Source organism: Macrosteles quadrilineatus, unplaced genomic scaffold (assembly GCF_028750875.1).
Source record: "Macrosteles quadrilineatus isolate MER2022 unplaced genomic scaffold, UCM_ALF_1.0 Scaffold_4__1_contigs__length_99947679, whole genome shotgun sequence".
Classification (NCBI taxonomy): Eukaryota; Metazoa; Arthropoda; class Insecta; order Hemiptera; family Cicadellidae; genus Macrosteles; species Macrosteles quadrilineatus.
Window position 1 is genome coordinate 77,570,770 of NW_026542597.1, and position 15,572 is coordinate 77,586,341.

The window sequence follows — 15,572 nt, forward strand, 5'->3', positions numbered from 1 at the left end:
GAAGATCAACATTTGAATTTATAAATGAGATCTCAGATGGCTTGGATGCATCACAAAGCACAGCAGCTGTGTTCTGTGATGTATCTGTATGTATGCATCTGTATGTGATGTATCTATAGGCCTTGATTTTGTTGATTACCTAGTTTATACAGAGTGTCCAATTTAACCCTTAGAGTGCCAGGCGAGAAATAAAAGTAACGCTCAAAAAATGCCGATGATTTTTCCCGAAGGTCGCGCTAAAAATGCCGAGCGCGATCTGGCGATTTTTAGGTTAAAATTTCGTAAAAATCGAATTTTCGATATTTTGACCAACGAAAATGGATGTATCGCATCTAGTAACTTTCGACTCAATGTTAATATATGGGTTAAAAGAATCCGAATATCCATTCGGTTGTTATGACAACTGTTCGATCATTACGAAACGTCCGGTCAGCCGGACGTTGGCACTTCTGGCTCGTTCTAAAAACGTCCGGTCGGCCGGACGTCGGCACTTTTGGCTCGTTTTAAAAACGTCCGGTTCCCCGGTCGTTGGCACTCAAAGGAAGGACAAACTACAGGAAATTGTTCTATGGGTCAAAATGTAGAAAAAAGCCATTATGAAACTTTTTTCTAAAATAGTTTTGTTAACCAAATATATGCAGTTTTTTTTACATAAACGTTTTGATCTTTGAATTGCTACTGCCTACTTATTATACCAGTCACTTTCGATTACTATTACTATATTATTCTCTCTTGTGAGGTTTACAAAACTGCCCTGACTAAATAGACCACATTGAATTATGTTTCATATTAAAAACTTTACTAACATATTTATTTCCTTATCTTACGGGTTAGGCTGAGTCCTAGAAATATGGTATATTAAATATCTATCTAATCAAAAATACAAAATGGTAAATATCTGGTTAAAGAAGTGATTTGAAAAAAGTGTTATACTGTACTTAATGGTCTGTTTATTTGGACCCAAAAAATCACTATGTAAATTATGTCCCTATCTTTTTAAACAACCTACTTATCACGACATTCTTTAGAAGAGTAGTCTTTAATTTTATCTGGTTGTTAAATTGCTTCATTCAAATGTTCAGTAGTTGTATATATCATAAATGTTGTATTCAACTCACATACTGTATTAAAAATTAAATTGTTACTTAAGTTTGGTGTTTGTGCACAAAATAAAATAAAATAAATTGTAGTCTGAATTAATAAAATAGACATTTCTATGTTTGAACCCAGTTCACGTAAGTGTCAAGTGTCATCATTTTTGTTTTCCACCTTGGTCATTGACCCAATCAAAGCCTAAATCAGTCTCATATTACTTTTTTACTTTCTCCCTCTATACATCACAGACAGTATAACTGAAAAAGTACCTTTTGTTTTCGTCAACATTTTTGAGTTTGAGTTTTGAGTGGATATATCCATTTTGAGTCCCCCTGAACCCAAACAAGTGGTTTTCGAAGTGATGTCTGTCTGTCTGCGTGTGTCTTTGTATGTGTGTGTGAATGTATACATGAAGCTTCAGACCACAACTGTAGTTGGTTTTGGTCGATTTTTCAAAATTTTGATTTTCAATGATGATTTTTCTATAGAAACCCAAAAAGTTACGGAAAAATCGTAAATTGCCTGAACGATTTTGATAAAATTTAGTATGCTGTAGCACTTTAAATTAATTCTGAACAAAATGGTACAACTCCCATTCCTGTAAAAATCACCGTTTAAGACGTATGTTCTCATAAGTTGTTAACTTATGTTCTCATAAAACAAGAGAAAATCATTTTTTTTTAAGCAGGCTTTGATTGAAATTAGTATGTGATTGACCTTGTAGTTAATTCTTAACAATATAGTTTAACTCCCATTCCTCTAAAAATTATAGTTTAAAAGTTATTGTAATTTATAATAATAGATTGTTATGATAATAATAGATTAGCCTAGTTAATTTTTCCCTTAAAAAACCATTTAAAAAGAAATGAATGGCATCAGCAATCTGACACACACTTTCTCCCATAAGCTTGTCAACAACAAATCGTGGTGGAAGTAACCATACCAATTATTTCAATCTGGTTTGAGTTCCTGAGCTTAATCCTTAAGGATTTACAGTCAACGGTATAAGGCTCCTTCAGGAAGGAGATGGTCAGCTTGTTAATATCATACTGTATTTAAAGTAGATACATGTCTAAAACCTTCATATATATTACAAACTTGCGTAGCCTAAAGCTATCACTAGTGTCATCACATTGAAATTTAATTTTGTTGGGATACTTTGCTGTTTTTAGTACACTTTTATTTACTACTAGCAGAGTACCCTTCCTTCGTCCAGGGTTGATGTATATTTAAATGGTGCTTTTTGAAATCTGAAGTGAAAAACAGTGTAAAATAAGATTCAATTCCAATAAATGTACCTATCAAAAACTTTTAACTTACTAATTACATAAAAAAAACATTTTCAATATCTCAATGATTACGACTTCAATGAAAAGAAACGTGTGATCTTGCTTCTAAAAAGCATTGCTCACTTGGCATTGATTATAAAAATATCTAGAGGAACTTGGTTGAAAATATACATGTAATGGCAATGAAACGCTTTCATTCATTCATTTCATTTCAAACGCTCGTAAAAAGTTATTCATTATTGGAATAGAATGTGAAATCTACAGAAAGTGTCAAAAGCTATAATATAGATAGGTAATAGCTTACCTGTGGATTAGAAAACATCATAACTAATCTATGGGTAGTAATATGAAATTATGATATACAAATTTGTGAAAAGGCAAATGGTGTGAACAATATTTCTCTCAAAATGGCAAAAATATACAATTAATTGTCTCCTTGAGAAAAGGGTTTCAATTTTTAAGGTGTGTGCCCTACTCTAAACACATGTTAATTGTTAAAAAATGTTAAAATGATTTAAGTAAATTTGAACTTTATAATTTAATTATTTTACTCCAAAATCGTTCAATAGGGTTGTTCACATTAGCAAAATGTTAAGTAATTTATTAGGGTTAGATACGCCAACAGATATACAATCTCACTTATTTCATAAGATCAATAATCAATGACCATTCAAATATAAGAATAAATAAACATCAAATAATAAATTCTCTCACATGATTGTAGAGCTGCCCCGCCAAGTCCCCCAGCGGTACACAGCTGCTGCAGTGTATATATACATGACGTGACAAAGTGGCTTTTTTACTCCTCTATAGCTCTGAAGAAACAAAAGCTATTAAAATAGTTATTCATCTACTGGATAGGGGCACTCATTCTCAACAAAATAAAAAAAGAATTAAAAAAACGGTTGTGTTTGAGCCAAGAAAAACTAGTTTAAAAATTTGCAAATTTTCCGTGATCTCCTTCTCCTCCTTCTCCTTCTCCAATTGAATGTTGACGGACCTACAGCCCAAACCACTGGCTCAATTTTTAAGTTTTTTATGTTGTTTGAAAGCCCTTAACGTGTAGATGTGCCTTTTGAGGGTCTCAAGTCGGTGCGTTGACCCATAAACCCTTGGCAAGCCCTCAAAGTACGATTTTGGCCCATTTAAATAACATGGGATTAAAATCAAAACAAAAGAAGGACCAGCTGCGATTAAATCTCAATTAATTTAAATGTTAAAGAAATTCATAGGAACAGCTGAAAAATTATTTTAAAACTTTTATAAAGTATTTTTTTTAGGTATACCGAATGATTTGAACTACTTACTATATAAAATTACTTAGAGCAGTGATATTCCCCGATACTTTCCATTGAAAAATTGCGGTGTACCGATGGTACACTGGTACAGCAACTCGTCATTTTTAAAAGTTTAATACTGTTTATCAAAACATATGAAACCAAGGAACTTGAAACTTAGTACTAGTACTAAGGTTTGTTTTATGTTTGATACACTAAAACAAATAAAACAATCGGGAAAATCAATCTACATATGTTAAACAAGCAATTAAAAAGTGATATGTAAATTTAGGATGGATGGGTTTTTCAATATTTGTTTTGCCTTATGCTATTTCTAACAAACCTAATCTGTTTGATTACATTTTTACTTCACTAATAAGGGCTCAATTTACACTAGTCTTTAGATATACGGGTTTAATTATCAGAACACTTATGTAACACCAACGCATATTATGTTGTTCAAGATGGCCATCGATGAAATTTGAAACTGAGTTTAAGCCCAGGGGGTTTGTTAAATAGGTAGTAATTTTGGTACGTGTGTCAAGAAGTTTTTAATCGGTTTAAAGCAGATAAGACCAAAAATATAGAATTTAGTTCTACACAAACAATATTATTGAAATTAAATGAGATGTAGTTGTGCCGTGGTCTGTAATATATCAGAGAAAAGAGGATTTTTATTTTAACTGTTAATTTTCTACAAAAATAAATAAAATCTAACAAAAAACCACTAAGTGGTAACACTTTCCCCGCCAAGTCAGCAATCCAAAAAAGATAATAAATCATTACTTTTCCGCCAAGAAAAACAATGTAATGTATGTAAGTTTGGCAGCTTGGCGGCAGACTTTTGCTCGATCACTTTAAAAAATATCATAAAACTAGTTTCATTGAGCAAGTATCTCTCCCATTAGTACATTGCTAGGTGAGAGCTTATTTTACAAAATTTGACCTTATTTGTGCCACCTTTCATAAAATCATAATAGTGATGATTTTATATTTACCGATTACCTCGAAATTATATTATACTTAGTTGGACTAATTAATTATAGTAGTTGATTTGTGAAATTATCCACGAACATAACTTTAATGAAAAAAACCAAGCAAAAGTCTGCCACCAAGTTGCCAAACTTACACACATTACGTTGTTTTTCTTGGCGGAAAAGTAATGACTTTTTCCTACAGTTACCTAACAATGTACATGTTCTCTCACTGATTTGAGAAAGCAAAGTGGCCAATTCGCTCATCAGTGAGTCCAGATTTGCAACGTGAAGGCACGAAATAGTGAGCGCGTAACATGCAGGCAACGTCGTATGCGCGCGAAATACGTTGGCAGCACTGGCTGTAAATCAGCTGGTCAGCTGTTGTACTGTTGTATATGTCACTTCACATTAAATGTTATATTAAAAGTTCACTTCTGTGTAAAAATAGGTTATGTTTCTTCACCAATTTATTTGTTTTATGGTAACTGTAGGAAAAGTATAATGTGCAACTCGAGTTCAAAGTACAATTGCCTCACTCGAGAAACCATTCCTCACTCGCCTACGGCTCGTGAGTAAGGATTTCTCTCGAGTGAGTCAATTGCTCACTTTTCTCACTAGTTGCACAAATAACTATTTATCTTTTTTAGATTGCTGACTTGGCGGGGAAAGTGTTACCACTTAGTGGTTTTTTGTTAGATACAGGTTAGGCAAAAGTCTGGATCCCCCCAGTTAACTTTTTAACGCGTTGCAGTAGGAAAACCAAACTTGGCACATATTTACAACATAAGAAAGTGCACTTTTTTATCAAAGTTACAACTTTGCCCCAGCCCCAAAAATGGGGTACTGTATTTTGGGGGCAGCCCCAAATTTTCAAATGTAAACACCTATCATGTGACCCCTCATTTTAAAGGGTTTATCAAGAGAAATTGAATGGCGCAAACTAGAGGTCAATATCGCACCCCTAATCAAAATGGCAGGGCCGATTTACCGAATAGGCACGGTAGGCACGTGCCTAGGGCGCGAGGCAATTGGCTTTTTTGGGGGGCGCCAAAAATTTGAAAATAAAAAAAAATCGTGGTAGTATTTGCATGATATTGCGGTAAACTTCTGATAACCACTCGCGGCCGTGTAGGCATCGTAATCGTCTCCCGCGTTTGCGGCAAGATTTTCTGCAGTCAGGTCGTTTGGACATAAAATTATCGTCTTCCATGATCGAGGCAATATATGAACATATCCAGCGGTCGTGAGGAGATTATTATCATCTACCGCAAATGAGGCAAAATTCTGATATTTTCCCGCGGTCGTGAGGACATTATCCTTGTCTTGCGCGATCGCGGTCAAATTCTGACCACCCCCGCGGCCGTGAAGACATCTTATCGTCCCCGTTGGTCGTTTGGACATAGTAGTCGCCTCCCGCGATTGTGGCAAAATGGTAATCATCTCCCTCGGACATATGGAGATAATCGTCTTCGGCGAATGAGGCAAAGTTCTGATCTTTTCCTGCGGTCATTTGGACATTATCATCGTCTTCCGTGATCGCGGCAATATTCTGATCATCACTCGTGGCCGTGTAGAAATAGTTATTATATCTCCCGCGGTCCTGTAGATATCGTACGTATCCCGCAGTCGTGAATCCATGGTAATCGTCTCCAGCGATTGCGGCAAAATTTTAATCATTTCCTGCAGTTTTGTGGAGATCATCATCGTCTTCCACGATCGCGGCAAAGTTCTTGAGGTTTCCCGCGGTCGTGTGGACATCAATCGTCTTCCGTGATTGTGGTAATATTCTGATCATCCGTTGCGGCTCTGTAGATAGTAGATACCATCATCGTCTTCTGCGATCGCGGAAAATTCTGATCATCCCTCGTGGCCGTGTGTAGACATTTATTATTGTCTCCCGCGGTCACGGAAACGTCACTGTTGTCATGCGCGATCACGGAAACGTCACTGTTGTTATGAGCGATCACGGTAAATTGAAAACTCCAGGTAGAAATACAAAATTCACGGTTCAAAGATCTACCGCATGATTCCCGGATTTCCCGGTCGGTGTACACCCTGTTATATATATATTGCAAATGGGCGCTACTATTAGACGTGCCTAGGGCGCTGACAGGGTCAAAAACGGGCCTGCAAAATGGCAGCCATTTTAATTATTTAAGATGAGCAAGCAAGATAATGTTTGGACACCCCCAATTACCTTTAACAATTTAATATTTTAGTACTGACCAAAAGGTGAATTATCTTTTATTGTAAAGGTATGCTGAGATTAGTTTTCCTGCTATAACCTGTTAAAAAGATAATAGGGGATATTTAAAAATGACTGCCATTTTGATTATGGATGCGATATTGACATCTAGTTTTCGATATTTAATTTGTCTTGAGAAACCCTCTAAAATGAGTGGTCACATGATAGGTGTTTGCATTTGAAAATTTGGGGCTGCCCCCAAAATACCCCATTTTGGGGGCCGGGTACAAGTTCTAACTGAAATGAAAAAGTGCATTTTTAAATGTTGTATACATTTACCAAGTTTGGTTTTCCTGCTGCCACACGTTATAAAGTTAACTGGGGGTGTCCAGACTTTATCTTGCATGCTCATCTTAAATTAAAATGGCTGCCATTTTGATTAGACCTCTCTCTGATATTGACCTCTAGTTTGCACCACTCAATTTCTCTTGATAAACCCTTTAATATGAGGGGTCACATGATAGGTGTTTTGTAAAGAAAAATAAAAAGACTCTGACTTCTACTTTTATATATTTAAATATTTTATTTAAATATATATACTCCATGCAATGCTCTCAAAAGTGAATTCTTTACAAATCTTGGTTGCCCCTGGGTTGGAAGAACTTGGAAGGTAATAATATAAGACAGAGCTTTTGGCAGTGGAAGCTTGGTGTTAAAAAATGTTTGAGTGGGCCCTGTAAAATAAAATTATCCCCAGAAGTCCTTGTGGGACGTCCCTGGTACTGTTTGAAGTTCTTCCAGACTAGAATACCTTTGATATGAAGACCAATAAACTAATTTAATTTGCACGATCCGAAAATTTACCGACTAGCTACAAGGGAGGCATGGGAGAGACAGACAGACTCGTTGCTGGCGGCTGGGTTCTTACCCCTTCCACTTGTGTGGACTATTTGTTGCGTCTGCTACACGTTAATTCGTTGTTTTATACGACGAATCGGTACAGTTTACAATTGAAAATTTTGAGCTGCCCCCGAAATACCCCATTTTGGGGGCTGGGGCAAAGTTGTAACTTGATGAAAAGTGCTATTTCTTATGTTGTAAATATGTGCCGAGTTTGGTTTTCCTACTGCAACGCGTTAAAAAGTTAACTGGGGGGTTCCAGACTTTTGCCTAACCCTGTATGCCTATTTATAAACCAGCTGTGGAATTGTGAATTAATGTGGTTTGACAGTTCAGCTTGTTTACATTTGGGTGGCATAGCATATTGCAAACATTTTATCATTGTATGTGTTCTCATGGCAGCATTGGCGGCCATGGAAACTATCAATATTTACTTTTAAAATCCTCACCTCAGAACTTTTAAAGCCAAAGGGGCAAAGCCCACGGTCAGTATTGAAGTGTTAATAGTCCTACAAAGGTCCTTGGTATGGTAGCTATATTTATGTATAATTAAAGCCCAATCAGTTCAGTAGTTTATGCGCCTATTAGTAACAAACATACAGACAGACACCACTAAATTTTTATATAATAGAATAGATAATCAATTCACCCTTAAATTTAAAATCGATGAAATTAGTTTACTTTATTTCTTGACCCTACAAATTTTAGCAAATTTCCTTATAAGGTAGAAGCTATTATGGTAGGCCGCACAAAAAAACCTAGATCAAGGCCCCACTAGAGAAACAGACCATGCTGCAGGATCCATGACGTCACACTAGTGGATAGATTTGTTAATAGGATTCACTGCAATATCCCATTATACAGTATTATGTTTTAGGTAAATAAGCAGGCTGTTTGTCAGATTTAAAAAGTAAGATTTTAGTACAACTATCCACCACTGTGACGCGCTGCAGCATTGCGTGTTTTCTAGTAGGGCCATGCCTAGACCTGAGACAAATTTAGTTATTTTAAGGTATTTATATCTTCTTATATGTTTGTAAAGGGTTTATTAGTCAAAGATTCTGAATCATCTACTTACCGAGTTTTCATGATTCTTAAGTTAAAAGTAAAATAATTTTAAAAGGAAAGTTGTATTAAAAATTGCTTTAATATAGCCTACCGTTCCATTCAAAAATTTTTTTGGGTTTTCAGTTTTTGAGAAATTATCCTTTAATTTTTTTTTTGGTCTAGCGGACAACAATAAAATCTTATGTTTTCTTACGTGCAATATAATTTGATTTAAAAGGAATAAAGTTAAACAAACAACTCGGAAGAATGTGCAATTGCAAAATTCTCCTCCCCCCCCTAATTTTTGATACATTAGTAGACAGAATTAATTATTGTAGACCGATTAGATATATTTTTGTAACACTTACTAACCAGTTTTTTATTTGGTTTTCATTATCAGTCAAAACTTAAATTTCCCAAAACTTTATTGTTTTATGAAAAAGCTATATGTTGCCCACAATAATTGAGTAAAAACAGTGCACTGCTGTCTAAAACCGCTGTTTGTACAGTTAATCAACTACAGTATTTCTCTCTAGCAGTTATATTGTGGTTTGATTCCCTATTGAATGTCAAGTAGGGTTTATACCGTTTATAGGGAGGGTTTTTTTTATTAACAAACACTTTACCGTGTAGTTTGATTTTATAAATGGTGATGGAAAAGAAAATTGTGATACAGAATCGCATTCAGTAACTATGGAAAATGTTGCAGGATGAAGATACCTCTGCTCCAATACCTGGAGAAGTATGCACAGGAATTCAAGACGGTATTTTGTGTCAATGTGAAAGATGTAAAATGTGTGTGAAGAGAATTGAACATTCTAATGATAAAGATGACACAAGTAAAGACAGCCATAAACCATTTGCTTGTAACATTTGTAATCTAAGATTTTTTTTAAAGTGCAGGTTGGAAAAACATTTAAAGGTTCACAAAGGACTTAAGTTATTTCCATGTGATATCTGCAATAAAGCATTTACACAAAAAGGTAGCCTCCAAGGTCATATGGAAACACAACATTCAGCAAACAAACCGAAAAGAGCGCATAAAAAAGACATTTGTAATATTTGTAAGAAAGCAATTTCTGTTCAACACCTTAAAAACCATATTGAAACAGTCCATTTTCGTAAAATTGAAAGTCTTCTATTTAGATGTAAAGATTGTGGAAAGGGTTTTAATCAGAAAAAAAACCTTAAAAGACATACGGATTCAGTCCATTCAAGAGAAGATCAATACAAATGTGCTGAATGTCATAAAGTTTTTAATCACAAAGACCGACTTAAACAACACATTCAAACATCACATCAACAAAGAGAAGAATACATATGTGCACTATGTGATCGTACTTATTATCTTAAAAGTAGTTTAATTGTACATATAAATAAACACTATGGAACAACTGTATGCTGTGAAATTTGTGGTAAAGCATTTAAAAATGAATTAAAACTGAAAACACACATGATTGTACACAATGATGATCATAAGTTTTCCTGCCCAATTTGTGGAAAATTGTTTAAACGATTATGTAATTTGCAGCAGCATGAGAATACACATAAAGATAGCAGACCTCATGTCTGTAATATATGTGGTCAAACGTTCAAACTAAGAACCCATGTCAAACAACACATGGCTGTCCATGGAATCACCAGGAATCACAAGTGTGTTGTCTGTGAGAAGACTTTTGCCAGGAAAACCCAACTGACCACTCATCTGTCAACTCATGGATTGTGATGTAAGGTTCATATATTTTCAGATGTTAAAATATCTCACAATATAATCTCCACAATGTAATTGTAATTTGCATATTTGATAATTTTGTCAGTAGCACACTCTTTGACTTGTTCATTCAGCTTTGTTTTTTTTTTTTTATTTATTAGAAAACCTGCACAATATAGATGAAAAATACTCCCATGGATGAAGTAGATATCCTGATCTAGTAGATTTCTCATCCTTAAGGAACAGCTAATTTTATTGTTAGTTCTGGGTGCACTGTAGAGATTGTTTTTGTTTACAATTTCTTTCTTGTTATTTCAGTTATTTAAAACCTAGATAAACCAAATAAAACGATCTAATCATAAAATATAAATCATCCCTTGAACATATAACCAAAAACAGTAGTACAAATTATGAAATTATACTAAAATAATACTGTAGAACCTCGCTAATTCAAATATCAGAAGAAAGACAATATTTTTGGACTTTGGGAAGTTTGAGACGTGGAAAGTTTGATTTATAGAGGTCAGATAAATAAAATTTGAATTATGGAGGGCCCAGTTTTAAGTGTAGAGAGTTTGAGAGAACAGAGACTAATGAACACATCGTGGGAACATCAATAAGATTGTCAGTTCATGTTTCAACATGCACATTTTTTAGGCTTACGGTAATGCAACTCGTATTGTAGAGGTTGACTTAAAATTTTGGAGGTAACAGTTTGATTTATGGCAACAAAATTCAAATGGTAGAGGCTCGAGTACGTGCAAATTCAAATTGTAGATGAAGCTGCATTAAGCGTAAAAATCACTTTGAATTATTGGTATATTATATTTTTAATTTTAGAGGATTTCTGAGGGGAAAGGACAAACATTTCTAATTTTGGAGGTTTTTGAATTATCGAGGTTCATATTAGTAAGATTCTACTGTAGAAACAAAACTTTGTCAACACCAGCGATCAGTGTCACCGGACATGACGTAAACTAGAAACAAAAAAGAGCATCTAGAAGTCTACTTGTGTTGGTTAGTCTAAATGAAATTTAATTGCTGGTAGACTTTAATAAATTACATTGAACTATTTCAAAAGGAGAAAACAACATTAAAATTATAGATTTGACATTTCTTTCCTTTTAAAATTATCATTCTTTCTACAAAATAATTGGAAAGATTTGTCAAGTGGTTGATTCAGAATTTGTCCGTTTATAATAAATCAATGTTTTGATGAAAGTATATATCCTTACCAACTAAAAGGAGCTGAATCAAAATCTTTGCATAAGGGAAGAAAAGAGGATCCCAACAACTACCACCCTGTATCATAACTACCTTCAATGTTTAAAATGTTTGAACAAATCTCTTATAATAAGAATTTATCTTATTGTAACCAACACATAATCCTCCTACAATCAATTTGACCTTATCTGGTAGAAGTTCAACATTTGAATTTATAAAGCCCCCCATACACTATCGAACATGCCACCCGACCTGACAACCTGACCTGACGACGGACCCATCATCCAACCTGACTTATGTCGGGTGTTTCCCACACACTATCGAGCATGTTACCCAACAAGTCAGGTGAAATATTAGTTCTGAGATGGATTTTGAGACGACTGTTAGCTGTTTCAGGGGGATTTTTAGCGATGATTTTAGGGATTTTTAGAGCCTATGGAACGCGGCTCTTAAATTTTCAATTTTATTTTTAACGAACTTCAAATCACACTCTGGATACAGTTCCTTGCACTTTTCCATCAGGATATCGTGCCCCTATGTGCATGTTTGTTGCAATAGAGTTTACTTTTGACATCCCACAACGCCTTCTGGTCTCTGTAGAGTTAAATAAATTCTGACCAGAACTGTTTATTATTATTAAATGACATTATGGAAAAATGGGACGGTTATCACGCACAACTCGCTAAATACAAGTTAACTGGAAACTGTGGCTAGTCGGGCGAGCAGTTTGACGGTTTCCCACACACGGTCCAACGTTGTGATATATACTTCGATGGGTCCAACATGTCAGGCGGACGGCTCGAGTCGGGTGGTGCTATCGGACCGAGCATCCGACCTGACATATCAGTCGAGCATGTCGGGTTGGAACCCACACACTGTCCAATATGTTCGACAAGACGTTGGATCCCGACATGTCCGTCCAACATGTTGGATAGTGTATGGGGGGCTTAAATCAGATCTCAGAAGGCTTGAATGCATCACACAGCACATCAGTTGTGTTCTGTGATGTATCTGTATGTATGCATCTGTATGTGATGTATCAAGGCCTTGATTGTGTTGATTACCTAGTTTATACAGAGTGTCCAATTTAAACAAGGACAAACTACAGGAAACGGTTCTATGGGTCAAAATGTAGAAAAAATCCATTATGAAACTTTTTTGTAAAATAGTTTTGTTAAACAAATACAGTATACGCCATTTTGTGTTTTTTAGTTTTTACATAATCATTTTGATCCTTGAATTGCTACCGCCTACTTATTATACCAGTCACTTTCGATTACTATATTATGCTCTCTTGTGAGGTTTACAAAACTGCCCTGACTAAATAGCCCACATTGAATTATGTTTCATATTTAAAACCTTACTAATTTATTTATTTCCTTATCTTATGGGGTAGGGTGAGTCCTAGATATATGGTATGTCAAATTTCTAATAAAAAAATACAAAATGGCAGATATATGGTTAAAGAAGTGTTTTGAAAAAAGTGTTATACTGTACATAATGGTCTGTTTATTTGGACCCAAAAAATCACTATGTAAATTATGTCCATATCTTTTTAAACAACCTACCTATTACAGCATTCTTTAGAAGAGTAGTCTTTAATTTTATCTGGTTGTTAAATTGCTTCATTCAAATGTTCAATAGTTGTATATATCATAAATGTTGTATTCAACTCACATACTGTATTAAAAATTAAATTTTTGCTGTAGTTTGGTGATTGTGCACAAAATAAAATAAAATAAATTGTAGTCTGAATGAATAAAATAGAAATTTCTTTGTTTGAACCCAGTTCACGTAAGTGTTAAGTGTCATCATTTGTTTTCCACCTTGGTCCTTGACCCAATCAAAGCCTAATAGTTTCATATTACTTTTTTACTTTCTCCCTCTATACATCACATACAGTATAATTGAAAAAGTACCTATTGTTTTTGTCAAAATTTTTAAGTGGATATATCCATTTTGAGTCCCCCTGAACCCAAACAAGTGGTTTTCGAAGTGATGTCTGTCTGTCTGCGTGTGTGTGGATGTGTACAGGAAGCTTCAGACCAAAACTGTTGTTGGTTTTGGTCCATTTTTCAAAATTTTGATTTTCAATGGTGATTTTTCTATAAAAACCCAAAAAGTTACGGAAAAATCATAAATTTGCTGAACGATTTTGATAAAAATTTAGTATGCTGTAGCACTTTAAATTAATTCTGAACAAAATGGTAGTTGTTAACTTAGGCTATGTTCTCATAAAACAAGAGAAAATCATTTTTTTTAAAGCGAGTTTTGATTGAAATTAGTATGTGATTGACCTTATAGTTAATTCGTAACAATATAGTTTAACTCCCATTCCTCTAAAAATTGTGGTTTAAAAGTTATTGTAATTTATAATAATAGATTGTTATTGTTATATAGATTGTTATGATAATAATAGATTAGGCTAGTTATTTTTCCCTTAAAAACCATTTAAAAAGAAATAAATGGTATCAGCAATCTGACACACACTTTCTCCCATAAGCTTGTCAACAACAAATCGTGGTGGAAGTAACCGTGTTAATTTTGTAGGAAAAATCACAAAAGCTGCTATAACTTTTGAACCGTAATTGTTACATTAATGGGGGTTGCATTATTTTGTTTAGAATTATAAGTACTGTAGTACAACACGTTAATTTTAATCAAAACCGGGGTTTTTCCAAAATCAGATTTTTTGCAATTTTATTGGATTTTAAATGGGAAATAACATAAGTTACAATAACTTTTGAACCATATGAACTTAAATTTTACCAAAATTGAAAAAAAAATTGAAAAAAAACGCCTGGAGATACCATGGATTAGTACCTTCACATCCAGACATACAGACACACAGACATCACTTTGAAAACCACTTTTTTGGTTTCAGGGGGGCCCAAAATGGATATATCCACTCAAACACAAACATTTTGACAAAACCACTTTCTCCATACTATGTATAGGGGGAGAAAGTAAAAATTCTTATTGAAAGGTTCGTATTGAAATTTGTCTGTTATGGTCCTTATAATTCTTAACAAAATAGTGCCCCCCCCTAATTCCTGTAAAAATTATGTGATTTTCCATATAAAATATCATAGTTACTCCCATTGCTTACCCATGATATAGGTTGTTGACAAGCTAATGGGAGTTAAGTATGTGTCAGATTGCTTATACCAATTATTTCAATCTGGTTTGAGTTCCTGAGTTTTTCTCCAGGAGGGTCCAATCAGCTTACTTGAAGAGTTCAGGTCAGTAGTCTAGGCATATTAGGAAAGTTAGCAGAAAGTTTAGGTACAGTCCTAATCATCACTTTTCTTTATGTTTTTTGGGTCGCTGAACACGAATATGAGGTTTGCTGACAGATATTTTGCCCAGAACATTGGTTATTTTGTGAAAAACCTTAAAATTTGGGCACTTTTTTTGGTTTTTCGGGCAAATCTTGGTAAGTATGGGTTTTTTAGAAAATCCTGCTTTGTGAAATTAAAGATGACAAAATTTACTACAAGTTTCCTGCATAATGTTTCTTTCTACGACGAACCGTTTCGCCACTAGAGCACACTAAAAAAGGCCAGAAGTACAAAAAATAAAAAACTGCTAAATGCTGCCGTTTTACATTACGTTTCAATGGAAACAACCCATGTTACGATAGTTTTAACTATTTATTCATGATAACAAACTGAAACACACTTAAAAATACCCCCGCCGCAGCAAACCTGCATACTAAGCGAATTTCCATTTCCCTGATTGGATTTACACTAAAATGTCTCCTTAGAAATATCACATTTATTCCCTATTTAAATAAAAGTTTAACGAGTACTTAGGTTTGCTGCAACAGGGAGGGTAAAAAGGTGTTTTTTGTAAAATGTAATAATT

The 15,572-nt window shown here is 34.5% G+C and overlaps 1 protein-coding gene across 5 annotated transcripts in view; it reads left to right on the forward strand.

Annotated features, from left to right (window-relative positions):
- Positions 1-11,479, forward strand: part of LOC128993643 (zinc finger protein OZF-like) — a 107,981-nt gene extending 96,502 nt beyond the window's left edge. For 2 of the 5 annotated variants that reach the window (XM_054417680.1, XM_054417688.1), the window contains one exon: positions 9,480-11,479. In XM_054417680.1, the coding sequence (XP_054273655.1) occupies positions 9,480-10,496 (1,017 nt within the window). In that variant the 3' untranslated portion in view covers positions 10,497-11,479. The remainder of the gene's footprint in view (positions 1-9,479) is intronic. The other 3 variants (XM_054417690.1, XM_054417676.1, XM_054417686.1) reach the window with 3 other exon arrangements.
- The last annotated feature ends 4,093 nt before the right edge of the window (positions 11,480-15,572 follow it).